The sequence below is a fragment of the Equus caballus genome, chromosome 16, assembly GCF_041296265.1.
Source record: "Equus caballus isolate H_3958 breed thoroughbred chromosome 16, TB-T2T, whole genome shotgun sequence".
NCBI classification, from domain to species: Eukaryota; Metazoa; Chordata; class Mammalia; order Perissodactyla; family Equidae; genus Equus; species Equus caballus.
This window is the reverse complement of record NC_091699.1, coordinates 55,198,269-55,210,743: the sequence shown is the minus strand read 5'-3', so window position 1 is coordinate 55,210,743 and position 12,475 is coordinate 55,198,269. Positions and strand designations below refer to the sequence as shown.

Sequence of the window (12,475 nt, the reverse complement as noted above, 5' to 3'; positions counted from 1 at the left end):
CTTCAAAGATGATATTTTAGCATCCACTTCCCTGATGACTTATAAATCGCTAATGCAGGTCAGACCTTTATCATCCATTCCCTGCTGCTGACTTTATATTAAATTCCAAGTCCCTCATCACCCCTCATCCCCAACACACCAACAATACACACACACACACTCACAGAGGCACACTCTCATCCCCATATATACACAGTATCCCACACACACTCAGAATAATAGTATTTTTTGCATGGTGTACGTGTGTGCACATGCTAAAAACATAGGCATTTGGATATTTTGGACTGAATGGGGATTAGACACCTAAGATATGAAGCAGTCTTGGAGATCAAAGTGCAAGGACTGAATGGGGTAATAACCTCAGCAGGGAACAACAGAATGTGTTGTCTCCCTGGAGTTGAAGTTTTGGTTTTTGTTTTTTGAGGAAGATTAGCCCTGAGCTAACTGCTGCCAATCCTCCTCTTTTTGCTGAGGAAGACTGGCCCTGAGCTAACATCCACACCCATCTTCCACTGCTTTATATGTGGGACACCTACCACAGCATGGCTTTTGCCAAGTGGTGCCATGTCTGCACCGGGGATCTGAACCGGTGAACCCCGGGTCGCCGAGAAGCGAAACGTGCGAACCTAACCGCTGCACCACTGGGCCGACACCTGGAGTTGAAGTTTTACACTGAATCCTAACTTCAGCTCAAATTAAAGGATTGCACAGACCCAGTCTTCCTCTGAGGATTTTCCTGGCATCCTCTTTCCACCACCAAGGAAGATGGCACTGAGTGTCCAGCATGAGTGACCATGGGGCCCCTCCAAGACCAGTTGTAGATTTGCCAACATTGTTTTCAATGTCTCTTCCCTTTTAGGCTGCGTGTCCTACTGCACTGGGCCACCTGGGGCCTTTGCTGGATGAGAAACTGAGGCTCCTGGAGGCTCAGCCAGGAGGCACAGAAAGGCTGCACTGTGGGTGGCTGGTGCTAGATCATCTCTGAGTGTCCCCTCGGGCTCGCCCCCTTTACCAATCCCTACAGAGACACAACAGAAGAACTGGATAACTACCAGGGTCACCCCAACATGCCCACTGTCTCTGAAATACAGTAGGAGCCAAAGATTGTAATCACAGGCTCTTCTCTACTCCGTCACAACTCCAAGTGTGGTCCAGGACCAGCAGCATTTGACATCACCTGGAAGCTTGCTCAGGCCCAGCCCAGACTTGCTGAATCAGAATGTGCAGTTCAACAAGATTCCCCGGGTGACTCACATGAACTCCAGAGTTTGAGAAGTGCTAGAGTGATGAAGGTCACACTAATCTATGAGCAATAAGGCCTCAGGTTTGTGAATTTCGTTAGCTGGGGAACCGTGGGCCTGTCATTTTCACCTCTTAGAGCCTGTTTCCTCATCTGTAAAAGGACAAATAACTTCTGTGCCATGGAGAGATCAAATGCCTGCAAAAGTGCTGACCTGGAATGCCCCATAATTTGTTGAAAGGCCAAGAGAACCCCAAGGAAACCCTGGTGTGGGATGGGGTTGGCAGAGGAGAACATCCTGTGGAGATGGGCGGATGGAAGCCTCCATCCCAAGCTGCCTTTCTGGGCTGAAGCCAGACAAACGAGTGCTCACTACAAGCAGGGCAGGTCCTCCCTCTGCAATGGAGCCCAGGGCCCAGGGCCCAGGGTGGCCAGGGCTGGGCTGTGGAGCTGACACAGAAGGCCCTTTCCTGGCCACCTTGCCTGCAGCAGGGAAGTCAGCTCTATGCTTGACTCTTATTTCTCAAGCTCTCTCTGGGACCATCTACCGCAAGGACTCGTCCTTGGGCACCGTATATCCTTCCTGGAATGTTCGAGGGCTAAATGGAGCCCTTTGCCCTTGGTAGACACAGGGAACAGGGGGGCAGAATGAAATCACTTTAATCGCATAGCAACACTTTAGGACCAGGAGTCACAGATGAGGGAAACATTTTGTCTCCATTTATACAATTCTGCTGAGGTGTACGGTTGAGCCGGACAATCTTAAAGACAGATTTTTCACATTGAGAACTTAATAAATAGATACTTCAAACATCAAACTTCAGAGACAACGAGTTATGAGTGTGATTGTTTTCTTATTCTGCCTCCTCTGAGTCAGGAGGTGGCTGCCTGTTGCGCTGAGCTGGTGTGGGCCCCCTAGGAGGGGTATTCATACTCCTCGGCGCTGCGCCGACCAAAGTCCATCCAGCCCATGTAGTCCCGGTCACTTATCCTGTGGCTGGGGTCCAGGCCCTGCAGGTTCTTCACGAGGGACATTCGGCCAGAAGGAGCTGCAAAGGGCAGGGAGGAAGGAGAAAAGGGCATTATATCTAGGAACATCACTATTTCAATTTGTAAAGGAGAACAATGGAAAAAGCCAGACAATATGTAACATGCAGCTTCTTACAGGCATCGAGGAGCTATCAAGAGAGGGGGATCGCTGGACCAAAATCTAAGAGAGGAGAAGGACCCGCATATGTGTGACTGGAGAGAGGGTGATATTTGCCAGTCATCGCTGTGGTTTTCTTCTGTAAGGATTTAGGTGGATTCACTGACTCCGGCTTTTCACAGCTGGGACGTGCCTAGGATTTCCTACCCCCAGGGCTGTATTCCTTTATATAGCTGGCCCTCTGCTGAAGCCAACCAAGGATTTCCCAGTACCTTCCCACTTCTAAAGTTCACCCCTTAAAATCCCCCAACATACCTGACTGTTCTTTAGGTATTGCAATGACAATATTTTGATGTTAGAAAAATATACAAAAAAGTGTTTAAAAATGGTAGCAAGTCTTATTGCTAGATAAATACCATTTAAAAATTAATTTGAAAGCTACCTTCTTTTTAAAAAATGATGTTGAGAAAAAGGTGCACCGTCAGATTGAAATCCTAGCACATTAGCAACACTCAAAGAAGGGGGTGCAGAGAGGAGATAAAAGGGTCATTTTAATTCAGCCATTTTGACCAAAATGCAGTAACTGAGCCTAAAATGGGCCCTTTGGGATGGAGTTGAGTCCTCAGGAGGATGGTGTTTGTGTATCATTCACACTGAGTGAGCAGGGACGTGAAGAGGCGGTTTCTTTGGCATGTGATTGTCCTGGGCCACAGTCCTAGACATGGCCTCTGGGGTATGAAATCAGTATAACGTCTTCTCTTGTGCAAACTGAGGGGCAAGAAAGGTCCCTCAGGGACCTCGGTGGGCAAAACTCAGGTGGCTTCAAGAGCAGAGGGGTGGATGACCCTCGATGGTTCTCACCATTGTATTGGGGCCATTGTGTTCCCACCTCTCGTGAGCCCTTCTACCTGAGGCTGCCCTTGCCAACTCCTGCCCACAGGCTGCATAGAGTCAGGCTATGGCTTATTTATCAATAAAGGACACTGCACAAGCAGTTCCTCTGTCTTATTGGATAATCGAATAAAGCTGGCTGAGTTAAAAACCAGAAACAACTATACAGGACAATGTCACCACCCTTTCTTCCTCTTCCTGACCCCCAGCCTTGGAACTAAGAGTCAACCCAGCACCTCCCAGCCCTTTTGCAGATCTTTCCAGCCTATGCAGAAGAAAAACAGCCTCTGCTGTTTAATTGTGCAACACCTTTCAGGTGAAATAGTAGTCCTTGCATTCAATAAAACCAGCACGCCCACTTACTGTACAGGGTGACATGGAAATGTGACCCAGCCTCCTGCCTGCTGGTGACGAATCCCCACTTTTAGGGTGGGGCACTGCCTAAAGTTTCAGCTAATGACAGGAAAGTGGGGCAGCTTCGATACACGCAAGCAGCCTCAGTTGCTGGTGGGGCACTGTGTTCAGCCACAGAGGCTCTGTCTGTTACACACCTCAATTTCTCCACTCCACACACTGTTCTGCGCTCACATTGTGTGCATTGCCCAGGGTTCTCACTCACTTCCCCAGAGCAGACACAGAGTAGGGACTTGCAGCTGATGAAATTGAATTGAAGAGCCTGGCTCCTTTAAACTTTAAAACCCAGAATGAGCAGTACAGCTGGGAGGCTGAATGGCTGACTCTGGGGAGGGAGTGGCTTGATGACTCTCAGCCCTGTTGAGGCCTAGATGTGCAGCCTTGGTAGGTTACCCACCCTTCTAGAGCCCCAGCTTCCACACTGACACAGTGAGGATAATAGAACTTATTGTGCAGTGCCGGTGTGAGGACCAAGAGAGACAATACAGATGCAGCACTGGGGCTTTGCTACACCAGACGCCCCCCTGCCCCCCAGCAGAATGGCTTCCCCTCAGATGGTTGAAAGCTCTGCAGACAATTCCTAACGATAAACTCTGAGCACGGCCTAAAGAGGGCATTACCACGTTTGGAATCTTTAAGCATAATATATAATATAGTTGATTAAAAAAATCTGATATGATCTCAAAATATGTAAAATATTCCATGAAACTGTATCGTATTTATATGTGTAAATATTCATTCCTGGTACATATTTGTCAAATAGAAGAGCCTGACTGTTTTCCAGCGAGCACTGATCCTGAGTGCTGGCAGCTGAAGTTCCAGCTCACTGCTATTCCCACCCCGGTTTGTTTGGGACCACAGGCTAAAGGTGGGGGTGGGGTGTGGGGGCTGAGAAGAGGTGCTGGGAAGAACCTCCTAGCTAAGATTTGTAGTATAAAGCCTTCATCGTGTCAGTTCTGAGTAATTGTTTGGTAACTGACTTCTTTCCCAGAACTGTTTCTTGTGGATCTTTCCTGAAGGGAAAGGGGAGGGGGTTCAATGAAAAGCCTCGGCTATTTCAGACTGGTTTGGCTGAAATTCAGCCACATCCAAGGACAGATATTTAAATTACTTTCAGACAGACAATTAGCAGGAACCCAAAAAGTTTTCAGATTTTCTCTGCCATCCAATTAACATTTCTACCTCTTTCAATTTAATTAACAGGAAAGCAAAACAAAAGATGGTAGTTGGGACAATTATCCAAAGACAGGAAATACATAACAAATCACCTGTTCTTTTCTACTGCAATCCCCTGGTCAAAAAGGTCTCAGTCTCACCTTCATATGAAACCGCAGGAGCCACGCCCTCCATTTTCTCCCCATCAGGTCAGGGCATGAGTTCACGTTGAAACCCAGGCCCTGGCACACCAGTCGGGTAGGGGATCCTCCTGGGAAAGCAGCCCATCCCTCAACCCTCCCAGCAGCATTAGCTGTGGTTTACTGTGCCCCAGTGTTGGTCCAGTTTAGCACACTGCCCCACAGCTAGTGTTCAGCATCAGTGTCACTGTAGATAAAGTTGGTAGGAAAAAACCGCCCCAGTCCAAGTCACAATTCCTAGCACCCTAGGGATTAATGAGCCCCATTCTGCATCACCCAAAGAGCCAGAAGGGGCCGAGGGGAACTCTAGCCTCATCTTCTCTTTACAGATGAGACAGTCAGGCCCAGAAAAGGGACATGGCTGTCTGGATGCTACTCAGCTAGTGAGCTGCTGAATCACATTATTCCTGGAGAAAGACTTTGATGCCGAGAAAATTGCGGCTTGTTCAGCTCCTGCTGCAGTGGGGACCGTCTCTCCAAGAGCAAAATAAAAACAAACAGGTCTCTTGTTGGGGAATCATTTTAAATCACTGCCAAGGAGAACTCAAAAACTCCTATGGATCCTTTCCTTCTGTTACATACTTTGGTGAAAACGGACACATTGTCACTTCTTTTTAAACTGTTGTAGTCAGACTCAAGCATTCTCAGCATTGATCACGTCCTGCTAGAAAGTTTCAAAGTGTCAGTATCTGGGTGGCTCCTGGTTCCTTTGCATTTACAGTAATGGGTATTTAGTGGATCTGCAAATCCTTTTTCAGTCAGTAATTTGCTCGGTAATTATCTTTTAATGTCTTCATTAAATGGTGTTGAGCTTAAAGAGCAACACCATGCCAAAATTAGTTTAAAGAAAGCTTTTTAAAAAGATTTCTCTTAATAAATTAAGTCCTCCACACTGGTTCCCAGTTTGCTGCAAAGGACGTCCAGAAAACTGCACACTGTTCTGTGCAGTACAACTCGGGAGAAGAAAGTGAAAAGCTTTTCAGCTTAACTTGTTGCCTGTGTTTCCTCCCGAGGGGTTCCCCACCTCCGTCAGCCGGACGCTAGAGAAGAGGGTCAGGATTGAGAGCACCGCGCAGGGGCAGAAGTGAGGGATGGGGAGGCGGCATCGGTACCTTTCCGGGTCTGCTGGATGTATCTGGCCAGCAGCGCGCCCAGGTGTGCGCGGGGCTCGCTGTCCACCCTCTGCACCGCCCTCAGCTGCCTCCGGGGCGCCTCCTCCTGCTGTGCCCCGGGGCCCGCAGCGTCCTCCGGAGGCACGGGCTGCGCCAGGGCGCCCGCCGCCAGCACCGCCATCAGCACGCACAGGCACGCGCCGCTGTTCATGGCTGCGGAGAGCAAAGGCAGGGCCTGTGAACGAAAAGGTGGGGCGTCCGCAGGCTCTCGCGGAGGGTCGGGGCACCCCGGGTACGGAGAAGGGGGCTCCGTCGGAACGCGCGGAGCTCCAGACCCGCCAGGCTGGGGCAAGCAGCAGAGCTTGCCAAGCACTGACGGGAGCCGAGTGGCCACAGCACGCGCGTCCGGGGGCGCCCCATTTGGTTTTTGGGGGAACCACACCCGGTGCCCGGGCGGGCGGACATAGACCCTGTCTTCTGCCCTGTTTAGCAGAAGGAATGTCTTCTGTTTTCCTTTTCTTTCAGGAAGAGCGTCTCTCATCTCCTAACTGGAAAGCAAGAGATTAAAAATAGCGTGGAAAATATCCTAAAAAGAAGGCTCCATGGGAGAAATGAGACCCTTGAAAGGTAGCATCTTTCCAGATAGCTAAGAAGCTTTCAACAGGGAAATAAACGGTGATGAAAAGAGAAGTACAGGTTAAAATGTGGAAGCAATAAATAAAAGCCATGTTTATCAAGTTTCCTCAAGGTGTACATCGAAAAGGCAATAAGCCACTACGCAAAATACAGGCAGGGTTTCAAAAAACCAGGAATAGGCTCAGTCCTCGGTCGTTGGCAAAGCACCACAGCGTTTTAGATCCGCAAGCAGGTAAAACACCCGCACGTTTCTATCCCCAAAGCCTTGAATTTTTCGGCACTATTTAGAAAACAAATTTAAATCTTAAAACCTCTTGGTAGTTTATTTGAAAAGATTGCAAAGTACACTGCACCTCTGCGTAACATCTAGAAAATCTCAGTTTGCATGTTAATTCTAGCAAATAGATATTCCAGCGTTGCATGCGTAAGAGAAGAGCAAAGCAGGCGTGTGGAAGTCCCTCAACAGCTCTGCCCACCCAGCCCTCGCTGTGATTTCCGACTTCAAGAAATGTCTTTCAAGCTGTCGGACAGAAGACACAGAAAACAGAAAAATAAAATGGAAGAGGCACAAAACTGAAGACAGCATTCTTCAAGGACGCTTGACGCTTGGATTCCCCGCCGGAGAGCGAGCGGAACCTACCTTCGGAGTAGGACGCAGCTGGATTCGCGTTCCAACCAGCGCAGCCGGGGAGCAGAGCCAAGTTCAAGGTGGGAGGGCGGCTGCCTCTTAAATAGCCCCGCCTGGCGCTCTGGGCCAGTCATCTGTTTACCCAGCGCTGACGCAGACCGGCAGCAACACGTGCTCAGAAGGCGGCCACTGGGGCGACAACCGATTGAAGTGGCTCCTGGGAGAGAGGGGGCAAGGTCCCGGTGGAGTCGGGTTAACCCCTCCCAGGCGGGGTCTCCGCTGCCCGGCTCCCTCTCCCTTGCCCATGCCAGCACGGAGCTCTCCAGGGTGGGAAACCTCGGAGTCGGGAACCTACTCCGGAATAGAGAAGCTGTCCGCATTTTGTCCGCTTTGGGGACCGGAGGGTCAGGAAAGGAAACAGGGGGGGCACTGGACGGGGCTGAGTGTCAAGTTAAGTATAATTCTGAGAGGGAGGGAGTGACGGCCCCGCACTGAGCATCCTAGGCAGCTCTGGTCTTTCGACCAGTGAGTGGGCTCCCCGGGGGGAGGGCCGAGGGGTCCTCATTTTCATCTCAGCCCCATGAAAAGCCCTGGAAGTTCTCCAGGATTCCGAGGACAAGTGCTACCGCGTCAGTGGAAGGCTCCGGCCACAGCTGGTTGTTGGCGTCCTGGGCCTCTGTTCAAGCAGTGTAAAATGAGGATGACACCATCGGGCTTTGCTCAGAGTTTGGGAAAAGGCTTTGTTTTATTCTGGGCCCAGTTACCTCCTGCCCGAGGCGCAAAGGGCACCTTGTCGCTGACAAGTGGCGCCAGCCTGTCTCCCAAAGACCCTCCCCCTCCACATTCCCCGCCGGCACCGGCAGCCACCCTCCCACCTTCCCTGAGTACCCGAGCACTTACATCCAGGCCCGGTCCCCGCCAGAACTCGGGCTGCTCGGCTTTGAGATAAGGACCTCGCCCCTTGTCATTCACCAGCGGGACGGGACAGGGGAAGCCCCGAGGCCCCTCTGCGCCCTTCGCTGCGCAGTCTTGTCCCTGGCTCCGGAGCGGGGCGACTCCGAGCCAGTACGCAGTGGTGGTCTACACCCAACTCCATCCTGAAGCCGTTTGGCTTGGAGTCCGCAAGCGGGTGGTCGACTCTGCCGCGTCCCTACAAAAGGCACTACCAAGCACATTTCACCGACGGCAAAACAAGGCGCGAAGAAGAACCCAGCTTTGCCAAGACTCCGCCGCATGCCCCTGCCCGCCTCGGGGCGCCGAGACCTCCCAGCCTGGGACCTGGGGGTCACCATCCATCGCGTGTCTCGTCCTGTCCCCAGGCCCTCCACTCCTCCCCCTCCTTTCCCTCATGGAGAAAGGTTTGGAAGTACTTCTTTCAAAACTGGAATCTGTACTCCCCTGTGGGGCTCAGGGAATGGCGGGCCTGGGAGGGAGCTTGCGCAGGGGCCGGCTGGGGTGGGGGAGGCTGCGGAACTTGGCCGGGAGATCCCTCTGGTTGCCGTCCCCTTCTCTAAAGCCGAGAGGTTGCAGCGTTTCTGCGAGCTAGAAGCTCCACTTTTGAAACAGCAGCAGATAAAAACGCTTTCTTGTGGTTTTGGCACTAGCCTGCTAAGGTTTGTGCAGTTCGGTTGGGGAAACGTGTTATTTGTGACCATGGCCAAGACATGTCTAGAAGCAAACTTGCTATGGAGTAGACTCACCTAAAGGGCTTCTTCAAACATCCGCAGAGTTTCTGATTCGGCAGGTCTGGGGTGGGGTCCAAGAATCTGCATTTCTAACAGCTTCTGGGTGATGCTGCCGCTGGTCCCCTGATGACACTTTGAGAACCACTGCTGTAGAACTTCCCTACTGAAGGCCAGTTACCTAACTCCCTTCCCTCCATCCATCTGATGAATATTTATAGAACACTTGCTTTGTGCTAGGCACTGGGGATGCGGATGAACAAGGGCTCACTATATGATGGGGGAACAAATTAAACTAGTGAACAAACACCCCTAGGTGATTCTGGCATATTTAGGAACTATGGGGGTGGAGGTGGTGGGAGATGATCCCAGAGAAACTGTTTTGATGAGGGGAGCGAAGGAATGAGGTTCCAGTTTTAGAAAGATGAGTCTGGTTGTGATGTGGAAGGTGTTCCAAGAAGAGAGAGACTGTAAGTCAGGGACTGGTTAAGAGGGCGTTGGGGATGGAGTGGTGCAGGAGAAATCAAGACGATTTTTATTTAGGAAAATAAGCCATTATGAAACATAATAAACATTATGAAAATAATGTGTTCATCAGAGGACATTCAGAAAATAAATAAAAGGAAAGAAAAGAAGAAAACTTCTGTCATTCATGGACAGCCACTATTATTAACCTCTTGGTGTTCAAGAAACAGGCAGAGGCGATGAGACCGGGTGACTGAGGCTGACCTTGAGGTTCCAGGTTGGGAGACAAGGGTGGGTGGTGGAATATTACCCAAGACAGGAAATTCAGGAGGAAAAGCAGGTTTGGGGTATGGGAGCGGGGTAGTTAATGAGTCTAACATGGGATTGAGCTCATTGTTTGTATGTGGATGGTCCAGGGGGAGGTTGGGAAGCTGAGCTCAGGACAGAGGGGCACTGGAAGTGCCCACCAGAGTCTTTGACGTGTGGGTGGTGGCTGCCAGCCTGCGAGTTGTAGGGAGTGCCCAGAAAAGCAGTTAGTACGGGTGGGGGGCTCCTCTGGGCAGACCCTGAGGAGTGACGGCAAGAAGGTGTGAGTGGAGGAAATGGAGCTGGTAAAGAACCAGAGAGTGAGTGGCCAAGAGGCCGGAGAATAAATGCCACAAGAAGAAGCCAAAGGTAATAAGGATTATCAGAAGCTGGAAAAAGGGCTCGTGCGGTGGATTTTTTAAATTTGCTATAAAGTTGTAGCCACTTTCCCTTCAGGAATGAGAATTCTGAGCAGGGATGTGTTATAGAACACCCTCTGGGAAAATAAAAAGTCAAAAGGGGTCTGAACTCCTTGGCCATAGTAACAAATTTTCCTTCTTAAGGGGTCACGGGTACTAATAACTCTGACTGTTGTTCTAAAGCAAGACAAGACTGGGGCTGCGCTTTTCCTGTAACGCATATGCGTATCTGCAGTAAGGAGAATCCATTCATTCACTAAAAACAATTTGCTTAATGTCTCCTGAGGCAGGTGCTTTTGATGCCTTCACCTCAGCTACGCATCCCACCTCTGACTCTAACTGCAGCTGAGCCGGGCAATTTTGAGCTCTCAGATAGCATTCACACCTCAAGCTTCGAGAGCACTGCTCTGCACTTCTCTGCTTCAAAGTTCAGCCCCCGCAGAGGTTCACCCTGGAAGTTCAAGGGTCTTAACTCTCTGGAGAACAATCTTCAACCAGTGGAAATCCCAGTTTCCTACTCTCTTAATAGACTATTCCAGGAGCTTTTGGGAGCTTCTCAAAGGTCATTTGCCTGCAGCAATGACCTTGATAACACCCCTTTAGTTGGCTTGTCCTCCTCCCTGTCTTATTCTTCTCATTTCCTCACTCCTGCTATCTGGGATCACCTCCCAAATAAACCACCTGCTCCCAAGGTTTTGTGTAATTTCGAGACAATCCTACTAAAGACAGCAACTGTTCATCAGGCACTGTTGAGATGCAACGGGGGGTGAAACAGGCAAGATGCCTGTGCTCATGGTGCTTCTATTCTAGCGGGGGAGTCAGATAAGAAACAAGAATAATACGTAGCGTATGCGGTGGGTCATGGATGGACAGAAATGCTGAGGAGAAAAGGAGAGCGGGGAGAGGGGATGAGAGGGTGGGGATTTGCATGAACATATGCAAACCCCTGCTTGAGGTCTCTCTGTCAGGCTTTTCAGATGAGACCTCACTGTGTGTATTAAGGAGAAGTGGTTTTGCTTCTCGGTACAAATAAAGACAAGGGAAGTTGTAATGAGCTTTTACCTTGTATTTCACCAAGTATGAGAATGTAATTATATTTTACCCCAAGCCTATCTTCTTGTCTCAGAAAAGGAATATAAAAGGGCAATGCTCTCTCAGTCCGTTCCCCCCAACCCCGACTCCTTGTCACTGAGTGAGACTTGCCCGCTGGAGCTCATGATGTGGAAGGTCCCTGCCTTCATGCAGGGGACTGAAAGCATGGGAACCACATCCAGATGTGGCATTTGAGAGGGAGTAGTGGTGAGAGGAAACTTGTGACAGCTCACTGGTTTTGGAATCTAGAAATTTCCATTTGAGGTGATAAAAAGAATTTAAGGGGGCCAGCCCAGTGGCATACTGGTTAAGTTCGGCACTCTGCTTCAGTGGCCTGGGTTTGTGGGTTCAGATCCCAGGCGGGGACCTAGACCACTTGTCAGCAGTGCTGTGATGGTGACCCACATGTAAAGTGGAAGAAGATTGGCACATCTTCCTCAGATTAGCTCAGGGCTAATTTTCCTCTGCACAAATAAATAAATAAATAAATAAAAGAAGAAGAAGAAGAATTTAAGTGAGATCCCATTCAGAGCTGGGGAGGAACCCCCAAAGAGCAGTGCCTGAAATACATATGATAATTTCAATATGGGATTTTTTTTTTTTAGCCATGGGAAGTATCTCAAAGACATATATCCATTTTGCATTTGTAGAAAATTTAGTGGAATTTTCAGGGACATACTAGAGCCTCCTAATTTATTATTCATAGAATTTAAACTTGTTACAAGTAATCCCATTTAAAGGAAGTCAGGAGACTGTTTGCTATGATTAGAAATTTGTTGGTTCAAACAAAGGCTTCTACTTTGGGTCTTTGAGTTTCTCCTCTTGAATATGTATTAGAAATGCCATTGACTGTCCTGGAACTTTTCAGAGGTCCACATAGCCAGCGTCATCTGCCATTATATGGATTGATGTCACTGAAAAGAAGGAAGCAGCTGTGGTCATTGTGGACACTGTTTCCTTTTCCTAAGGATGAGTTCCTTTAGAATCCCTTCTCTCAGTCTGGGTGCTCACAGAAGCAGGGCTGAGACGAGCCCCTGGGTGCACGGACGTTATTTGGGAGTGATCTCGAGGAAGGGAGCAGGGAGGAG

At 49.6% G+C, this 12,475-nt stretch overlaps 1 protein-coding gene across 3 annotated transcripts; it reads right to left on the bottom strand.

Moving 5' to 3' along the window:
• Positions 1–1,883: 1,883 nt before the first annotated feature.
• On the bottom strand, positions 1,884–9,374 carry CCK (cholecystokinin). Of its 3 annotated transcripts, XM_070238910.1 has the most exons (5): positions 9,124–9,374; positions 8,324–8,573; positions 7,436–7,640; positions 6,160–6,372; positions 1,884–2,289 (listed from the first exon to the last, which is right to left on the bottom strand). In XM_070238910.1, the coding sequence occupies exons 4-5, from the start codon at positions 6,368–6,370 to the stop codon at positions 2,156–2,158; spliced, it is 345 nt and encodes a 114-aa protein (XP_070095011.1). In that variant the 5' UTR covers positions 6,371–6,372; positions 7,436–7,640; positions 8,324–8,573; positions 9,124–9,374; the 3' UTR covers positions 1,884–2,155. The 3 variants fall into 3 exon arrangements, with proteins under 3 accessions (XP_070095011.1, XP_001501703.1, XP_014587240.1); XM_001501653.5 differs by lacking the exons at positions 8,324–8,573; positions 9,124–9,374 and having other exon boundaries at positions 7,436–7,778; XM_014731754.3 differs by lacking the exons at positions 8,324–8,573; positions 9,124–9,374 and having other exon boundaries at positions 6,160–6,394; positions 7,436–7,549.
• Between the last annotated feature and the right edge of the window lie 3,101 nt (positions 9,375–12,475).

Coding starts and splice junctions, on each gene's coding strand:
- CCK (XM_070238910.1), bottom strand. CDS start 6,370: ATGAACAGCGGCGCGTGCCTGTGCGTGCTGATGGCGGTGCTGGCGGCG. Junction 2,290..6,159: donor CATCCAGCAGACCCGGAAAG/GTACCGATGCCG, acceptor TGCCCTTTGCAG/CTCCTTCTGGCCGAATGTCC.